Source organism: Eucalyptus grandis, chromosome 11 (genome assembly GCF_016545825.1).
Source record: "Eucalyptus grandis isolate ANBG69807.140 chromosome 11, ASM1654582v1, whole genome shotgun sequence".
Classification (NCBI taxonomy): domain Eukaryota; kingdom Viridiplantae; phylum Streptophyta; class Magnoliopsida; order Myrtales; family Myrtaceae; genus Eucalyptus; species Eucalyptus grandis.
This window is the reverse complement of record NC_052622.1, coordinates 35767065-35786258: the sequence shown is the minus strand read 5'-3', so window position 1 is coordinate 35786258 and position 19194 is coordinate 35767065. Positions and strand designations below refer to the sequence as shown.

Below are 19194 nucleotides of genomic sequence, written 5' to 3'. Positions count from 1 at the left end.
CATATGATTCTTACAATCCTAAGGTGAACAGCCCAGTCAGACTTAACCGAGCAGGTTCTCACCATGACCGTCTTGAATTTGGTCATGCCAGGTTAACGCCCATAAGTGGAAAAGACGAGGCACCATTTTTTATCTGAGAACGGTGGTGAGCTTACTCACTTTAAACTAAATACACTGAAAAACAATTTTAATCAATGTCTCATGGGGAAGAGAGACAATGAACAAAAAGAGATGTGAGGCATCATACTAAGCACTTTTCCTTCCAGGGACATACTAACACTGGAGAACTGAGACAAACAGATGAAAATTATTGTCAGGTAGAACCGAGGCTGCTCGCTATACAGAGAATCCTAAGCGGAAGTTTGAAAACCATCGATGTCCTGTCCATCAGATTGATCTGTCCATATGGGAGAGTGAGGATCTGGCATGCCTACGAGAGTTGAACCGCAAAACCCACGCTGTCATAGTTCACATGAGACACACAAGGCTCCTCCCGGAAAAGATGTTTCTGCAATCCACATAAACAGATTATGCACCGAAAATCTCTGGTCTTGATGATGAGCAATGGCGTATGTGATTTCATACTGAAATATCTGTACTCTTATGAGTAAGGGTTGATGATCAGGAACAGTACGATAAAGGGGTATGGAGAACGTAGATCTAACGTTGCCATGTCTGCGAGCGAAGAACAGATTGACAATCCTATCAAGGACAAATGTACCGAAGTGTTATGTTTTAAATCCAAGCAGATTTAAATGGTACTGGTAGAGAGTAAAATATAGCTCACAGAACAGAAAGTTCAGCTAAGGATTTTATAATGAGGGACAAGATCAAAGGCCTACTTTCTCAAAATGAAGAATGAGCATAAGCATGATTATTGCAGACAGTGATCTACTGCTAGGCATTATGGACATTTACGCAGCACATGAAACGACGACATGAACTAAGAAACAAGAATCCGAATGAATCAAAAACCTTAAAACTGGCAGGGTTTGATACATTTTCATCTATTTTACCAGGAAATCAATGTCTTATCATATGGGTTAAGACTTTGGCCATTTTGACAATGAGACTTCATGACAGATTGCTTACCAGACCACAACGAGAGCACATACGGCACCTCTTATATGAATGAACAGAAGCATCTAGCTTCACCTCTTGTGTTATCACCCTCACAATTATCCAGTTTGTCTCTTAAAACAGTCATCATTACGTTCATAACTGCTTTTAGTTAAATAGACGCTATTTGAAATGAACATAACCAAAAATCATTTGGCAATCACTCAGTGCCTCAGCCAATATCATCACCCAACTGGATGAGCGAAAATAACTGCATGCACTTTTCAAAGAAATAGAGAAGGATTATTAGAATTGAAGGTACTGACTGGATGCATCCTCGACGGGGCTTTTTCTTCTCCTTTTGTTTCTGTGGCGGTTTAATAACTACCTTGATTGCTGCATCAAAGATTGCTTTTACATTCTGCAATTCAATAGAGCAGTTATTAGAACAATGGCAACTAATCATGAGGTAACAGTAAAAAATTACAGGAAAAGTAACTGCCAAGCCAGAAATAATATGTTTAGCAGTGAGGCAGAAAGAACACTTGTTTTTTCATTTAACGTGTTGGAATCCAGTTATAGGTCTTAATCAGGTCAACTTGGGAGCATCTTGTTTATAAGGGTACCACACAATCAAGTGCAGAATTATCAGATAAATTTTGCTGCAGGAAAATTATGATTAAGCCAGTTAAAGCTGATTGAATTGGGTAAAAGCAAGAAAAGATGGCTGAGCGAACATAAAAAATGTTAATTAACCACCACAAATTCAATGCTTGCAGCTTCTTTATTTTTGCGGTAGAATTCTATGTCCAAATTTGTATCAGCGCTTGTAGTATGTCTGGTACCATTTGAAGTATAATCACTCACCTATAGGTCAGTGACTGTGCTAAAGGTTCAATTGGCACTTCATTATTTGTGACTTCCTAATCTGTTCAGGACCAAAGCTTGTCATTCAGAAAGATAAGGCAGTTGCTTAAGTATGCCAGGATCCATGATCCACAATCAGAAGTCACCATCTACTAAATGACAAAGTTAAAACAAACAATGGGAAGTAAAAACTTCCATCTCCTATCTCTCGAACAGATGTGCTGATGGAAGAAGGAAACCAAGAAATGGAATGTCCTACTTGGAGGCTGCTTTCATTAGTCCAATATCAGTTGGACTGGCCTAACTTGCTCAGACACAGAATTTACATGAGAGACCTTTTAAGCTTGGGGTAATTTCAATTATTATCAATGAGGTCCAGACTTGTTGATAGTTTGGACACCAAAGAATAAGAAGAGATATTAAATTGGTTAGAGAGGGGGAAGAAAGAGGGAAAACAAGAGATCTCAACCAAGTTAGATGCATTACGCATGAAAATTAAGTTGATGATTCTGACAACAAAGTTAAGAGCAAGAGTGTATAAATTATTGAAAGAAATGCATATTTAGGACAACCAATTTCATTTTGTGCCAGAAAAATCAGCCATGAAAAAAACTTATTCCATAAGTTGGACAAGAGACATAAGGAAGAACAAACCAATGGATGATTCCCCAATACGTCCCTTACTGGTTTTCAGCCAGAATTACATGATTTTCATTGGGGTGTGGGAACCAGATGACAATCTTTTAGAAGTCCCTCACGGGTTTCTTGATGTGTTGCAGACAAGCTATAGAATACGTGCACGCCAGCAAAGTTGGGAATCGTGATTTCAGTAAGGAAACTTTCGAGAAGCAATGGACGATTCCCCTGTAGCAACAAGTTATATCAAGGTTCAGCTTGTACTATTTATCTGTGTGCTTTTCACAGCACATACCTTTTGCTGACACTACGATACTAGCAGAGGATATTCGAGCAAATAGAAGACAAAAAGATCAAAGTCTGTCAAGGACGGACCATTTAATGTGCAAATTCAGGAAATGAAAGGTTCCACAAGAAAGAGGGATGACTATTCAAGAGTAAGAAGTATTAGAAAGAGCAGTAGCAGTATCTTGGATCTACTAGGCAAAAGGGAAAAGGATCTGTGGAAGATGGTTTGCACATCTGCAAGGATAGCATTTAGAAGCTTTGATGATGTGGGGTGCAGGTGAAATTCAGTAAGAGAAGGCTTAAGAAGACAGTGGAAGGAAAATTTAAAGAAAGATTTTTGTAGTTGAATAATACAGAAAACTTGAAATTAAATGAAACAAAACAGTGTAAGAGGATCCATGCAACGGCTGCATTTGGAAAAGAACTTGATTATGTCTGGTTCTTTCAGTGAATCACATGTCCATGCTCTGTTACTATCCCCAACAGAAAGCTTAAATGATATGCCTTGTTTCGTATAGGTAAACTCTCCAATTACGCCTCCCCAGTGGCATTTGAAGTTTTTCACAATATAGTGGCATGATTCAAAATGATGGAAGTATCACGCAACAAATGAAACGAACTGAAGTTCAGCATTCAGCATTAAGTGCTACAAAGTTAACACCTTTCCTTTAAATTAGCATTACCCAGATAGACATGTAATTCAAAGCGCCACAAACTCCATTTGTCACCATGGCAATTAGATGTTAGTTTAGCTCTACAGAGGACATTCGTTAATTCTAATTACACAAAACCAATGGGAGATTTTAAGCACCTGTTGCGTTTTGGAGCTGCACTCAATGTAATATGCAGCACCAATTTGTTTGCGAAGCTCCTCACCCTGAAAGCATAGATCTGACACTTTAGTAGACTGTCTTATTCACTGTTGATGCATGATGAGGTGCTGAATAGATACCAAACCTGTGCAGTGGTAACAGGCACCAGACCAGGATGATCAGCTAAATAGTGCTTGTCCTCGCGAAGATCTACAGATTTCAAATAATTCATTTTAATGGAAATAACCATTGCCTAGTAAGACTGTAATACCATGAGAGATAAACTCCGGATTCCCTAGAAATTAACAGATGCAATGAAGGTTTAAACCTTCGGGATTGAGTGTCCCGTTAGAATCACTTCATAAGCAATGGGAAGGAAAAAAGGGTTAAAGAACTCAAGAATGAACGAAGGAAGTGGGAAGGGAAATACGCAAAATTCTCTATAAATACAACATGCTGTTTGTGAATGATTCATTTGGTGGCTAACGATTCAGTTAACTGGAAGTTGGAAACGGAAAGGAAGGATGAACATTCTCTACACAATGATCATTGGAAATAAACCTCTTTGCATGACACTGAAAAGGAGACCTATTCCAGAAGTTGTTCATGGAGAATCTGTTCAAAAGTCTCTGTTTACTTTCATAACCTTTCACCCTAGCCTAGTATGGGTAATCAAACATTCAAGAATCTTATGGTAAAGTCAGTTCAATCAATTGATGCCAACTTCTACAAGATTTTTCTATCATCTAGATCCAACAATCGGATCTGTTAAAATATGATCTCATATCGCTTGATGACAGGTCCTAATATTTATATTCATGCGGTCTCCCTTCACCTATCAGCTTAAGCTTTTGTGTTGGACTTTCTAACATGGTATCAAAGGCAGTGCTATTCCTTTCACAAAAGTGTGTAGTCAAAATTCCATGTGCTGCTCATGATCTGGCAGTATTCCTAAATACTCTTAAGCTTTTGGGTTGGACTTTCCAACAAGTTCCCTATGGTGATGCCAATTCAAGATTTTCCACATCCTAATCACTTGTATATAACCTTGATGCTACTAACATTATCCATAGAAGGTGCAACATATCAGCACTTCAGAAATCAGATTGTAATTTTTTATTAGACCAGGGGTGCAATTAGTATACAGTGCACATCACAAATGCGCACCAATGCCACTGCAAACAGCAGCAACAACCAAAGTTAATCCTCAACATAAAAAGTCTTGGGGAAATTGATTTAGTGGCATTCTTTTAGTCATATCTGAGCAACACAGTCACTGCAATAAATGCTCTCAGAGCAATTATGCTTCACAGAGCCTAACACTAGAGCAAGTGATCTCACATACTAGACCAATTATGCTTCACAGAGCCTAGCACTAGAGCAAGTGATCTCACATACTAAGTTTGTTGAAGTCAAGCCTGTTGCATAAAGGCATGATATCTACGAACAGGTTGAGTTAAAGGAGTCGCACAGACAGGTTCAGAGAGACAAAACTAAGATGGTTTTGGCAATATCAGAATGACACCAAGCCTGGAATCAATTTGAGACTGCCTGAACCAAAATGAAAGGTAAAGCTAGGGCAGAAGAAGGAAACCCTTCACATCTACTAGGTTCTGGAAGCAAGTTCGTGATCATTCTAGAATATTGAACATTATTGCATTACAAAGAGCCGAAAAAGTTGAAACAATTGTGCAACAGAACCCCATTCTGTGAACTTAAGGCTTCAAGACTCGAGAAGCTCAAAATCTTAGGTGACGTGTTATTATACAACCTGTGAACAATATCACTTCAAGCTCTCATAAAGAAATTGTCACTAAAACCAACTTTAAGAGTTGATCCTTGTATGGCGCTTGCAAAAAAGTATGACAAGATCATAAAAGTGCTATTCCAAGCAATTAGTAGCAAGACACTGAAAGGTGTCCACTTAGTCAAGTCAACTGCCTGAGATGTTCGATAATCACACAGAGCAGAAATATATCAACAACCAAGACAAGGATTCTGGGAGAATTGCAGCCTTCTCAGTATAGATAAGTCATTTAACTTACCTACTTTGGTACCCACGAGGACCAGAGGGATTCCTGGTGCATAATGCTGGAGTTCAGGGATCCACTGGCCAACAGATGATCATCAGAAACTCGAAACTTATTCATTGTGTAGTGCAACAGAAAATTATGGAAATAACAATTTGGAAGTGGAACCTTTTTAAGTATGTTCTCGTAACTAGCTCGACTAACTAAAGAGAAAGCCAAGACAAAGACATCTGCACCTCTGTAGCTCAGGGGTCTTAATCTATTGTAATCTTCTTGCCCTGACATCCAAAAGCATATGCAGTGCAACAAAACAATGCACTCAGAAAAATAATTACAGCAAGCAAATTGAATAGGCCCATGAAATCCAAGTACAATGGCCTTTCAAAGCTCAAAACATCAATGAGAGCACCGAGTTCTTACCAGCGGTATCCCAGAGTCCCAGGTTAACAGTGGTACCTTCAACTACTACATTTGCACTGAAGTTATCGAATACTGTTGGTATATAATCCTGATCAAATTACAAACAACCGGCAAGATTTAGATGCAACAAAGATATAAGAAATGTAAAAAGCCGACAAAATCGAATAATGCAATATATAATCCATCTCTTCCAATGAGCATGTAAGACAAAGAACCATAACTTATAGGAGTAAGAAACGCAATTTTTAGGGGTTATAAAATACTGGCCATAAGGCAAAAACTCATCATAGGAATCTTGATGAGGCAAAAATGGCACTGATTCTCTTGTAAGGGCTAGCCAAAGAGCAACAAAAACAGAAAGGGGGCGAAACCTAGAATCAGAAAAACACAAACAGTACAAAAATCAAGAAAGGCAAATAATTTATCAGTGACTGGGATACCCAAGAAGTCCCAATGAGGTCAACTAGCCATTTACTCTATCTCTCTGTCTCTCTGTTTTTTTTTTTTTCCTCTTGTTATACTTTTGGGTAAAAAGGGGAAGAACATACAGTTGGAAACTTGTTGCTGGTGTAGCAGATCAGCATGCAAGTCTTGCCCACAGCCCCATCACCAACTGTCACACATTTGATGAATCTTGACGCACTCGCAGCCATTGAAGAAACACCCCCAGGAAGAAAGGAACAAAGAAGCTTTCCTTGAATCTAAAAAGCAGAAATTCTGGAATTCTGGGTCTTGTGAACTTCTTTTATTTTCCTGCTTTTGGGGTTATATTTGGTTGCTGTTGGAGCAGAACAGGTTTAATGCCTTTTTATGATTCGAGCAAGTGTGTCTGTTATTGCGGTGGATCACATGATTCTCACTCATTAGCTGTTCTGTATACTTTATTGTGGTGTTGATATCTGCTTGGCTTAGCTATAAATATTGATAACAGGAAACTTTATTGGCCTGGTTCAAGGAGACAACTTGGGAATTTTATGAATCAACTGATAATCCCAGAAAGATAAAAAGAGACATATATTTTGCCTGGACGGCCCCTGGTCAACGGTTCACCAAATTTCAAGCCCTCATGCAACTAAACCAATTAAACAATTGGGGTGGGGTAAATTCTTGGACACTTATTTTTATCTTTTATCATGTCTGAAATATAACCTACATCAAGGAATGATTTATTACATCATGGAAAATCAAAATGAGAGTGCTTTGAATTTATAAAATATGGTGATTACATCATATGCGTATAGAATTCTCCGAACGTCGATTGAAAAAAAAAAACTCTTATAAGTTTTCAGGTTGAGGATTTTAAGACTAATGTATCAAGGATGCTTGACAAGCTTCTTAAGAATGAATTTATGAGACGGTAGGTTTCTGGTTTCTTTTTTCACATGGTTTTGATGAAAAAAAGGGAAAAGAAGTGGGGACTCAAGCTAGCTAGTGTAGCTGCTATATTTTACTCTTTAAGAGGGTTGGTTGAAGACATGAGTGAAGATGAAGCAAGAATGACAAAAATGACAGAAATGCACAAATATGTTAAATAGAAAATTCATAAGAAAGGAGATTAACGTGTTTAGCGAAACCTTAAAAAAATGTAAGTTTTATGTGAATAGAAAATTCCTGTATTCTGTAATTTATCTATAATTGATAATACTTATCAGTAATTTCGATACAAGAATGATAACTTTTTACCGAGCTACTAAGACAAACAACAATTTATTTTATGCAGTTTTCAGCATAAGATATTATGGAACTCCATTTTCATTTCCCCTCTTCTTCCTACGCCAACAGCTAAGGTAGTCATTTCGAGTTCCATCATAGATATTAAAAATAAATAAAATTGTTGCTTAAAGGTACATTATTGAGCATGTCTTTGTGCTCTTGGTCCATCATGAATGTGCCTTTTCTCTGTGCGAGATTGCTTGGTTTTCAATGCTAGTCACCATGATGGTTGTTTAAAAATGGCACTTTTGATGGGGTACAATCCATCGTGTTGGTGAAATTGAATTCCAGGTCACTTTTTCATCTGGTTAACTTGCATTTCAAGTTTGTCTTGACTAAGGTTACAAAAGCTTTCTCTTGAGCTTCGTCCCGAGCTTCCCCTCCAGGGGCCTACTGATTTCAAATTTTTTTTTTTTTTTCCATTTTATCCTGTTTGTTCTGCGCTAAGAAAACTCTTACTCTTGACTAGCCTTTTCAATTTCAACGGCTTGGATTGTCGTTTGCACTTTGCAGCAGCATCGACAACAATTCCTTTATATAAAATTTGTCTCCTAATTTTTTTTTTTCCGAATGACTCGAGGGCATAGCTAAAAGGCCTAACTACCTAAAGGTCTCAAAATACACTGTAGAGCCCATGAATAGAATAAGTTGATCTTATAAGTGACATTGATGTAAAGAATATTTCTTAAGATCCTTTTAGCAAGACATTTTATGGTATATATTTAATAATTTTATATTATGAGATCGTTACATATCGAATCATGAAATATAAATACAAGATATATCGATCAGCAAATAAGCATATCAAGCATTGATTAGGTGACTAACATGGTGCAACAAAGCTAACCATGATGCCTCTATGTACTCTTTTTTTTATGAATAGAAAAAAGTCATGCGTTAATAGGTTTGTTTTTTCACTGTCATTGTCGTGCGCCGTAACCGTTGCGCTCGATAGCTTGTGCTGCCTCTTGCTCGTGCATGTGTGAAATTGGGCTCAACATTTTCAGCAAATACAAGCCCATTCCATTCCATGAGTCTCCAATCCACATTTACAAAACTTGGCCCACCTCTAATTAATCTCTCCAGCTCTCCAAATTTTAAAGAGGGAGGCCCAATCTTCTCAACCCCCCAAAAAAATAAGTAAGTTTGACGAGTTAAATTTTAAAAATAAATTCCAACCAATTCACCAAAAAAATAAACTAAAAAATGTTCCCTGAAACACAACTACTTCAAATAAAGGAAAAAAAAGACTATATTTGCAATCCAAGTGAACCTGCCACGGTCAAAGTCACAAGAGAGAACCAACGTCCAACTCTAGAAGCTCAGCTTTTTCCAAATATCTTCCCATAAAGAAATAAAATTGCACATGACAAAATCCACTACCACGTTGGTCCACATCTAACATGGTCTGTCTCAGATCTTGATTTATTATACTCTCAATCGTTTGCAACTGCACTAAAATCTATAAAAATATGAGAAACTTCCCCTGTTGAATCTGGAAAGGACCAAAGCTGGTGTCCACTAATAATTCAAATTCTGATTATATTAATTTAACAAACATTGCTTGGTGCTTAGATAAAGCGTTAGCTTCTACAAACTATCGACCGGTTCTTTGTCGTCGTCGCCACCGGGGATACGACGTTGTTTGTCCCACACGCATCCAATTTCGTATTTCAATCGGAACACGGGAAATCAAAAAAGGAAAAAAAGAAAAAGAAAAAAAAAGAATAAAGGAAGAAAAAAGTCAAATTGGTCTCTCTGCAACTACCGTGGGACGAGGGGACACGGAAGATTCAACGGGAGATTCACCGCCATTTCCCTCCATTTTCAGCTCCGCCGCCACCGCCCTTTAAATCCGCCGCCGCCGCTGCGACGATCGATCGCGGTTCGAAATCGGAGACTGCCCCGACCAGGAAGAAGACGGCCCTCTAGTCCGCGTTCTGCATCTACAGCACACAGACGGATGGGCGAGATTAAACGCAAGAGGGGCCCGAATCCGAAATCCGCCTCCAAGACGGCCGCCGCCGCCGCCGCCACCACCGCCGAAGCCGCCGACGACGAGAAATTCTCCGCTGGGAGCGCGGAGATGATCGAGCCCGCCAGCAGCCCCGCCGGGCGCCGCAATCGCCGGGGCCGCAATCGCCGCAAGGCGTCCGAGAAACCCGAGGCCTCCTCGCCGGCCGTCGTGCCCGCGCGGAGCGTCCCCGGCGGCGGCGGCGTCGAGAGCGGCGACTTCGGCGTGATAAGCGATTTGCTGCGGGGCGCAGTGGCGGCCGAGATGGCGGAGGGCGTCGTGGCGAGGGTGGCCCCGGCGATGGAGGCAGTGGTGAAAGTGTTCTGCGTGCACACGGAGCCGAATTTCTCGCTTCCGTGGCAGATGAAGAGGCAATACAGCAGTAACAGCAGTGGGTTCGTGATCAAGGGGAGGAGAGTTTTGACGAATGCGCATTCGGTGGAGCATTACACGCAGGTGAAGGTGAAGAAGCGGGGGTCTGATACCAAGTACGTGGCCAAGGTGTTGGCAATTGGGACTGAGTGTGACATTGGTATGTCCCCATTGAACTTAGTCTACTCATTTTCCTTGTGAATATGTTGAATTCCTTCAGTTTTTTCTCTGATACTGCTACCGTTTAAGGTAGGCATGTCTGTCTCTCTGTGATTGTTTGTTAAGATGCGTTTTGTGGTGATTATGATTAGGCTGGCTTTCCGGCTTTCTCGACATCTAGAAAGTGTTCTTGGGTACTTATTGCTTAAAAAATTCCTTGAGATTGTAGAAGTTCATGGAATAAAGTTCCTAGGTTACTTGCAAGCTTGCGTGCTACGTGGTGAAATGATACTGGTTATCGGCAGAAGTATCTGTTTTGGGGACATTACGTGATATTGTGGTCATGGGGTGAAATGAAATTGAAGTATGATAGTCCTTGCATTTTGAAGTCAAATGTTTGCTTTTTTGTATGCAGCTATGCTTACGGTTGATGATGATGAGTTTTGGGAAGGAGTGTCATCTGTGGAATTTGGCGATTTGCCTGCACTTCAGGATGCTGTGACTGTTGTTGGCTATCCTATTGGTGGAGACACAGTATCTGTGACTAGTGGTGTGGTATCACGTATTGAGATCTTATCATATGTTCATGGTTCCACTGAGCTGCTCGGGCTGCAGGTTTTCATTTTATACCTTACTGATCTTATGATTCTTTTAACATTTCTGGCAGGCAATAGTTACATCTTCTGATACATTAAACATTGCCTGATAACTTTCTATGGTCATTGTGCAAGATTGATGCAGCTATAAATGCTGGCAATTCGGGTGGCCCTGCCTTTAATAATAAGGGCAAGTGTGTGGGTATTGCATTTCAGTCCCTTAAACAAGAAGATGTGGAGAACATTGGTTATGTCATACCAACACCAGTAATCATGCATTTTATTCAAGACTATGAGAAGAATGGAGGATATATGGGTACTTTTTAAACCTCCCACACATGAGAACCTGAAAAAAGAAAAAACCCAAACCCTTAAAAAAGCTCCACGGGCCTTCTCTAATGTGCTTTCCTGTCTTCTTGATTTGTTTTTCATGATAGGTTTTCCTCTTCTTGGGATTGAGTGGCAGAAGATGGAAAATCCCGATTTACGTATGGCAATGGGTATGAACGCTGATCAAAAGGGTGTGCGCATTAGAAGAATTGATCCTACCTCTCCAGAATCTGCAGTCTTGAAGCCATCAGATATCATTCTCAGCTTTGATGGGGTTGATATTGCCAATGATGGAACTGGTAAGCCTAGAGCATTCTCTAAGAGCAAAGCATCTTAAAGAAGCTTGTATATTTAAAAGTTCTATTAGGTCTTACTCTGTTAGATTATAGTTTTGACAATTTAGCAGTATTAGCAACTGATGCATCTGTTAATTATGTATCATCTATTTTGTCTTTTGCTCTTTAAAAGGACCTGTTGAACTTATATTTGATTGTATGCATGATTTTTCTTGAAAAGTTAGTAGTTTATGAGAGAGATTATGAAGTTGAAGAATCCTACTTACTTTTAGGAGAAATGTTGAGCTTTGAATATAAGGCTTTGTTGCTACAGCTTGCAACCTTGCAACGGGGGATCATGATGAGTTTCCACACATACAAATATTTTTGAATCTTGTTAGCGAGTGCTCCTGTGTCGCAATTTTAATGAGACAATATTGATGCTCTGTTATGTCAAACCATAGCAGCTCTTGTGGGATTTTTGAAATCCAATATTCATTCTTTAATACACAGAAAAAAAAAAAAATCAAAAGAAGAGAGTGACAAAGACAATATCAAGTGGAGATATTATCCAAAATGAGAAGGAAGAAGTGAAAAAGAAGATCCGGTTAGGGGCTTTGCTCTTGACCTGTCTTTTTGGTCTGTATATATCTATTCTATACATAAAGATTATATCTATTGGAAAAAGAGAGAAGAATGTCACTATCCCTTATCCTTCTTCCATTGGACTATTTTGAAAAACCAATTGTGCAAGTTACGAGGACTATTAGTGTATGGGAAATCGCAATATTTCCTTATTTGATTGCTTAACAAATGCCCTGTGGGCACTTCTAACAAAATCCATTTTTTTGTTCCTCTTTATGATTACTTGGATTTCATGTACGCTATGCGTGCTCTGACCCTTTACTACTTGTTCTGGGTGTTCTCTAGTACCTTCTCGGCACGGGGAGCGTATTGGCTTTAGTTACCTTGTCTCACAGAAGTACACTGGGGATACTTCAGTGATCAAAGTCCTGCGCGATTCCAAAATCTTTATATTTGATGTGAAACTTGGTATGCACAAGAGGGTCATCCCATTGCACAGTGAAGGCAGACCACCCTCCTACTATATAATTGCTGGATTCGTTTTTAGCACCATCTCTGTTCCATATCTTCGTTCTGAGGTGAGTTTTTTACTTGGAGCCCTTCTATTTCTACATATGCATTTCTGTGCTCATCCTGTGTGTAATGAGCTATGATAACATTTATACTTGTGGATGTTATCATCATTATCTACTTGTTGTGTAACGAGCACCCCTCTTGTTTTCGTTGGAATTGATTTTATTCTTTTTTAAAATTGCCACCCTTTCATCACGGATTTTGAATTTCTTATTTATTTGTCACGTCTCTAACTCCCAGTCACGTATTTTCAGACATATATATCTTTTCACCTTCTATGCTTGTTTTTTTATAGATTCAGCAGTAGATTTTACAAGCTATGATCATTATGCGCATTATTTTGCTCATGCTTTGGCTGCATTACAGTATAAGGATGAATCTGAAGCTCCTGTGAAGCTTTTGGACAAACTCTTGCATTCAATGCCACAATCACCAGATGAGCAACTTGTTGTGGTTTCTCAGGTATTCTCCCCATAAACATCCACCATATCCTCGTTTCTCCATTCAACTATCAACCCATAACTTGAGCCAAAAAGGGGAAAAAAACGGATGTAAATTAAGTAAAGAAAAAATAGAAAAAGGTGACAGAAGACGAAGAATTATGACAATTTCATTGCCTATACTAATGTATGGGTTAATGCTCTGTAGGATCTGATTCGTTTTTCTGTCTGCTTTTGGTAACACGCGGTAGGTGCTCGCGGGTGATATCAACGTTGGGTATGAAGACATTGTAAACACTCCGGTTAGCAACAGCTTTATCACTTTTTCTTTGGAAATTATGCTTAAGCTTGCCAAATTTTGAAGCCATCTTATTGGGCATGTTTAGGTTCTTGCTTTCAATGGTAAACCTGTGGAAAACTTGAAGAGCTTAGCCAGCATGGTGGAGAGCTGTGAGGAAGAATTTCTGAAATTTGATCTGGAATACCAACAGGTCTCTCTCTCTCTCTCTCGCATCTTATGCACATTCCTATGCTCCCTAAACATGCGTGCAGTGTCCATTAGCAGGTCTGTATTATTGTGCACATGTTGCACGGTTAATGACTGGTATCATGTCCTCATGCTTGTTTGTTTTGTTCTCTCTTTATTTGCATCCCTTTTTGCAGATTGTAGTTCTTCGAACAGAGACTGCAAGAGCAGCTACCCTGGATATACTCAAAACCCACTGCATACCATCAGCGATGTCTGATGATCTGAAGAGCTGAAGCCCATATATGGTTGCCTGGTTGTTGTGTCGTGAGGGTTAATTGCACTGCTTCTGCTTTGGGCACTTGTGAACGATATCAGAGAAAGGGTCAGGTCTTATACGTGGAAAGTCTCCTCTTTGATGGAAGGAAAGTCTCACTTTTTCTGGATTACCCACTGTAGGAGACACATTTCGGGATGGGGATGGGATGGGAGCATTAGTTCTTATTTTATTGCAGAAACCATAGGGTACATTTTAGCTTATGATCTTTACCTCTGTGATTGTTTCATTCTTGTGTCCAGATGTACACTGCCTACTGTGAGACTACTCCAACATGATGGCTGACTACACTTCTGTATTTTACTTATTCATATATGAATTATCTGTTGCTTCTGGGTCTAATTGAAAACCCAATGACACACACAAGGATTGGAGATGGGCTTTGCAGGACCATGCTTTTCCTTCCAAAATTTTAGAGGATTCCAGTTTTCGCTTTTCAATAAAGATAAATGGCTTGCTGAGTTTTCTCAATGTGGATTGGGTTTCAATGTTTGAAACTGAAAGTTCTGCAGCGAACGACCTTTCGAGTGTCTCTTGTTTCAAGCTGAGGCTGCTATATCGAACTTGACCAGTTTCGGAATTGTTTCCATTAGCTAGTGTTTGTCATACGATCCTCCTGCAGCTTAGAGTCTTCCTCCAGCTACGGATGCATGGTCACAAGATTGCTCGGGTCTAAAGATACGCTGAAGGAATGAGAGCAAAGACATTGATGTTTTTAAGGAATTACACAGTTAAGATGTCTGGGATGATCTATCATTTCATGATAGTGGTGAGACACTCCCAACAAACTTCTCTCTAGCCTCTTACCATCGATGCCATTGCGGGATACTTTATTGCAATAGCTACTAGAAATGACGTACGAGCATGACAAAAAAAGAGGATGTTTAAACTGGAAAAAAGATATGATAGCATATATACCATTTGATTAATGGTAATGGATACCTTCTAAATTTGTTGTGTATGGTGCGGCCGAAAAACGAGTGGAATAATAATATCAAATTCCACAATATCAAACTATTAATTCGATATACTTTATGTTAGTATATATTCTCCTCTTGAATATGTAATAGACAATTGAACTTATGAGTATCTAAATGTCGTGGACCAAATCTCTCGTATCCTTATGAGTTGAAGAGTGGAGTTTTGAGCATCGGAATGAAGAGTGATTGATGCAGTTTGAACGATACAATTGATTTATGATAGTAGCGTTAGGATGGTTGTGTTAAGAGTTTTAAGATAAAACGATCATAACTTTGAAGGTGGGGTTGGCCGTCTATATACAAACTGGTCGAGAATTAATATTGCTCTCCTGATAAGACCATAATAAGTCAAAATCAATTGTTGTACGGAAGTGTTTTGTATGTCTCATTCGAGAGATTAGATGTTCGAATTAAGTTGAGTGTGATACAATTTGTTGTGAGGAAGCTACCCGACATACTATTTTTAATAACAATCTTTTAAAAATAAGGTGGTTTAGTGTTTGCGGCTTACCAAACGTCGCACAGTCTATTTTGTGACTAAAGTTCTATTGGCGTGTGCATTGGCTAAAAATTATCTATAATTTATAAGAATTAAGGTTTTATCCACCCGTGAGTAGTGTAGGTGGTATTCGCTCTCTCCTATAACGCTGCGATCGATAGTTTAAATCCCCTTTGTTGTCAATACGATTTAAGTGGGGCCCCTGGCGGTAAATTGCTAGGTTAGTCACCCTTAAGGTTTTACGTTTAAATAATGGCTTGCGATGACGTTCGACGGTGCCACCGAACTTCAGAGGGTGGTGTGACCCCGTGAGGGGTTTCCGGCAGTTTCTCGATCACAAAAGAAAAGAAAAGAAAAGAAGAGAAAAGAAGAGAAGAAAGATGCTATTAATTGTTAATTTTGTCAAATTTATGCTTTCATTTTTCTTGTTCAAGGTAATACATTTAGGTAGATAAGAGGAAATCTAAATGGCGAAAATGGAAAATAGATACCTCCTCGATATAAAGGTCCTTTCCTTTGCAACAATTCACGGACGCGCCTTCCCTCTCTCGCTCGCTTCCCGGCCATTCTCCGATTTCCCCCCGAAGAAGAAGAAGAAGGAAGAAGAAGAAGAAGAAGAAGATGGGTTCGGCAGACGACGAGCTGGAGGATTTCTTCCCACAGAAGCAGCGCGTCAGGAACCCTCTCGTACCAGTAGGCAAGCCTCCTCCTCCTCCTCCGCCCGCTTAATTTCTTGCGCATCGTTCGTTTACCCTTTTGATTCTCGCTTCCTAGTCGATTTCTAAAGTAGATGATGAATTGGGGGAGAGCTCGTCGATTTGGGGGACGTTGTTTTCTCTTCTCGAAATCGGCGAGCGAGTCGGAGGAACTGAATTGAGGCTTCATCAGGGGCGATGCTGCAATCCCCATGATGGGTGTTTTTTTAATGGGATCTTCTTGAATTCGGTTTTGGTCTTAGGGAGCAGTGGACTCTGCTTGTCTTTTATATGTGGTGTAAGAATCTGAGCAGGCGTTCTTACCTCTTTTTGGCTCGAAACGGAAGATGGGTTTCTCCTCCTCCTCCTGAAGTGCCGGGGACGCCCATCGGAATTTAACTTCTTCGTGATACCCACCGTGTGTTCCGCTGAAAATGTAGCAAACTAGCATACCGTGTTATAATACCAATGAAGCAACTTGATCTAGAACCTGCAAACTGGCTTTGCTCATTACCCTGGTTTGTAAGTTGCATGTGCTCTTGCAAATCTACCCAAGATTTGCAATCATATTTTGGTTAAGTAAAACTATTGCCCCAGACCAAATAATTTGTTGGTCTTCATGATTTTCAGGAGAGTTGGTCTCTGATTGTTCTTTTCGGCATTGCATTTGTGCTTACGTGAATAAGTAATTGTTCTCGTTCAATGTGAAGAATTTCTTTACATCAGCGGTGAAAGCTGATAATGTTGGCTGTTACTAGTTGAGATTCAAAATTTTTGTCGTGTGGTTTTGCCTTATAATTTTAAGAGCAAAAAAAGGGCGCAGCTCTGCTGTAAGATAATGATTCCCTAGGTCAGTTATGTCACACGGTTGCTCTTTTTTCGTAAGTAGCATGATGTCCTAGATGTTAACTGAATTGACCAAAGTCTGTCCTTGAACTGTTTATCTTCAGGATTTAAATGCTTGGCTTTTTCATAATTTGTGGTTTACTTCCTAGCAGACTATTGAACCCGCTTGTGCTAAGTCATGGAAATTTCTCTCAGTTTTCTGCACTTGAATTCCTTATGTAGTCCTCCTGTGCTTTTATTTTTCTTGTATACTGGTTATTTTGTTGGTTTTAGTTTATCGATCTCAGGACTTCTTTCAATTTTTTTAGGTAACTCCATATTACATTTTGTCACAAAGTTATCTATAGATGATTACAAATGAGGCATTTAAATTTAATCCCATTCAAAACAGGACCAGATGCGTGGGAAAGAGTGATTTGGGAGTACTTTGTAACTGATCATGCCTTCAATTTATGGATCACTTCAGTATTCACTTTTTAACTTTCAGTGCCCTAGGATGAAAAGATTATCAGTTTCTTTGTTACTTTTCGTTCTTAATGTTGATAGTCTTGTCTAACTCAGCAAAATTTAAATAGGTGCTCTCGTGACTGCTGGAGTGCTCACAGCGGGTTTGATAAGTTTCAGACGAGGGAACTCTCAGTTGGGACAGGTGCTAATGAGAGCTCGTGTGGTGGTCCAAGGTGCAACAGTTGCCCTTATGGTTGGCACTGCCTATTACTATGGAGGAAATCCCTGGAAATCACATTAAAAACACGAAAATTTTTGTCTTTCTTATCTTTTGATTATTTTGTATCAATGCTGGCTACATTTATAATGAGGGGCTACTTCAATCTGAATCAGCTTTATGGCCACAATTAGTTGTCATTTGCGAGCGTAATAACATTCGGATTTCGGTGAATAAGTTGACTTGCAAAGCGAAATATTGATTCATATATAAGTTTTATGTAATTTCTTTTGCTACTATTCTTTTCCAACCCCTTGTAGATTACTGGATCCTTTAAGTGTCTGTTTGGGTTCTCTCTGGTTTTTGGATCTGGAATTTATTTGGATTGAGTTTGTTCTCTTCTTTGTAAGCTGCAAAGAGTTGTTATCAGGTGAGAACTTGTAAAAAAGTGTGGCATGGGTAATCGTCTGATGAAAGTTGATGAGTCATGATGTTTCTTCCTGTACTGTTTCCTTCTTCTTCTTGTCGGTTGACGTCAATCATGCAGGACTTCAGAAGAAAGAACCCGGATGAGTTCTTGAGCTTCAAGCCATATTATAGTAAGTTTTCAGACATGGTCTCTCATAGTTAGTCACCTTGCGAAAACATAGCCTATTTGATGTCTTTTTACCCTCCTCTTTGTGTCGATGTCCACTAATGCGGGTTGGTGAGTTTGGCATCTGATTCGTTGGCTATATATGCTTATATACGTTGGTTTACAAGGCATTCTGAGAAGAATGCAGAAAGCGAACTTGACATCAAGTAACCAGGATGCAGCATTACCTATGGGTTAGAATTGCGCAAATCTTTGCTTCTGCACAAGGGTTCATGAGTATGAAGCCCTCTCTTCTGAACCTGAATTAGTTTTGCATCATGTGCTTGCGCATGTGTAAACCCTCTGATCCGATCAATGAGATTGGGCGCCTTGTATGGCCCGAGTGCTTGTGAATTTTCAGTCCGCGAGTTGCCAAGGCAATTGCATGGGTCGACAGCTGATGGAGATGATGAGGTTACCACGGCAGCACAAATCTATGCACATGAGAGAGGGACGGCTGTCCGAATTCCAGAAGTTACGGTGACGGATGCATTGCCTATGGCCCTCCTGAAATAAACTCGTGGCCTCAGATGGTGCGTGCAGGAGCATGCAAATTGCCAATGGCCCCTCCAGAACTCCAGGATGGCCATCTCTCTCTCCATCTCTATCTCTATTGAAGCAAGGGTCATAACAAAGAACTGAGGCGGCGTATTGTATTAGCACCAGCATGAATAGGAAGCGAAGATGCAAGTTGTTAGAAGCAAGAAATGATAAGCAAGAAAGATGCGAACGGCTTCAAGAGGTGTGGCCCCATGTGGCCATGGATAGATAAGAGAGCGGAGAAGCTTCTCCTCCGCACAGCCCATTTCATCATCCATCCGACATTGCAAACTCCCATCTGCTCCAAAGCCATTCTCATCTCGTATCATCACCGCCCATCGATTTGAATCCACTATCCTTCTCT

At 39.8% G+C, this 19194-nt stretch overlaps 3 protein-coding genes across 5 annotated transcripts; 2 read left to right on the top strand and 1 right to left on the bottom strand.

The window, feature by feature from the left end:
- Nucleotides 1–106: 106 nt before the first annotated feature.
- LOC104426289 (rac-like GTP-binding protein 3) lies at nucleotides 107–7061 on the bottom strand. 2 transcript variants are annotated; one of them, XM_010039286.3, is made up of 8 exons: nucleotides 6661–7039; nucleotides 6113–6200; nucleotides 5861–5970; nucleotides 5708–5771; nucleotides 3808–3872; nucleotides 3662–3727; nucleotides 1386–1480; nucleotides 107–508 (listed from the first exon to the last, which is right to left on the bottom strand). In XM_010039286.3, exons 1-8 carry the CDS (start codon nucleotides 6763–6765, stop codon nucleotides 469–471), a joined length of 633 nt encoding a protein of 210 aa, XP_010037588.1. In that variant the 5' UTR covers nucleotides 6766–7039; the 3' UTR covers nucleotides 107–468. The 2 variants fall into 2 exon arrangements, with proteins under 2 accessions (XP_010037588.1, XP_039160391.1); XM_039304457.1 differs by lacking the exons at nucleotides 107–508; nucleotides 1386–1480 and adding an exon at nucleotides 2488–2790 and having other exon boundaries at nucleotides 6661–7061.
- Nucleotides 7062–9579: 2518 nt separating this feature from the next.
- Nucleotides 9580–14333, top strand: LOC104426288 (protease Do-like 9). 2 transcript variants are annotated; one of them, XM_010039285.3, is made up of 9 exons: nucleotides 9581–10371; nucleotides 10786–10985; nucleotides 11102–11282; nucleotides 11404–11595; nucleotides 12502–12734; nucleotides 13096–13191; nucleotides 13421–13471; nucleotides 13556–13660; nucleotides 13833–14333. In XM_010039285.3, exons 1-9 carry the CDS (start codon nucleotides 9789–9791, stop codon nucleotides 13929–13931), a joined length of 1740 nt encoding a protein of 579 aa, XP_010037587.1. In that variant the 5' UTR covers nucleotides 9581–9788; the 3' UTR covers nucleotides 13932–14333. The 2 variants fall into 2 exon arrangements, with proteins under 2 accessions (XP_039161616.1, XP_010037587.1); XM_039305682.1 differs by lacking the exons at nucleotides 13556–13660; nucleotides 13833–14333 and having other exon boundaries at nucleotides 9580–10371; nucleotides 13378–13471.
- Nucleotides 14334–15898: 1565 nt separating this feature from the next.
- On the top strand, nucleotides 15899–18048 carry LOC120289427. Its single transcript, XM_039304314.1, has 2 exons — nucleotides 15899–16148; nucleotides 17568–18048. Exons 1-2 carry the CDS (start codon nucleotides 15919–15921, stop codon nucleotides 17848–17850), a joined length of 513 nt encoding a protein of 170 aa, XP_039160248.1. The 5' UTR covers nucleotides 15899–15918; the 3' UTR covers nucleotides 17851–18048.
- Nucleotides 18049–19194: the final 1146 nt, after the last annotated feature.

Bases quoted from the DNA above. Each gene is read 5' to 3' on its own strand.
- LOC104426289 (XM_039304457.1), bottom strand. From the start codon at position 6,765: ATGGCTGCGAGTGCGTCAAGATTCATCAAATGTGTGACAGTTGGTGAT. The intron at 5,971-6,112 runs GTAAGAACTCGG...TTTGGATGTCAG, and splicing joins GGGACTCTGGGATACCGCTG to GGCAAGAAGATTACAATAGA. The intron at 3,728-3,807 runs GTTTGGTATCTA...CTATGCTTTCAG, and splicing joins TGCCTGTTACCACTGCACAG to GGTGAGGAGCTTCGCAAACA.
- LOC104426288 (XM_010039285.3), top strand. From the start codon at position 9,789: ATGGGCGAGATTAAACGCAAGAGGGGCCCGAATCCGAAATCCGCCTCC. The intron at 11,283-11,403 runs GTACTTTTTAAA...TTTTCATGATAG, and splicing joins GAAGAATGGAGGATATATGG to GTTTTCCTCTTCTTGGGATT. The intron at 13,472-13,555 runs GTTAGCAACAGC...GGGCATGTTTAG, and splicing joins AAGACATTGTAAACACTCCG to GTTCTTGCTTTCAATGGTAA.
- LOC120289427 (XM_039304314.1), top strand. From the start codon at position 15,919: ATGGCGAAAATGGAAAATAGATACCTCCTCGATATAAAGGTCCTTTCC. The intron at 16,149-17,567 runs GCAAGCCTCCTC...AAATTTAAATAG, and splicing joins GAACCCTCTCGTACCAGTAG to GTGCTCTCGTGACTGCTGGA.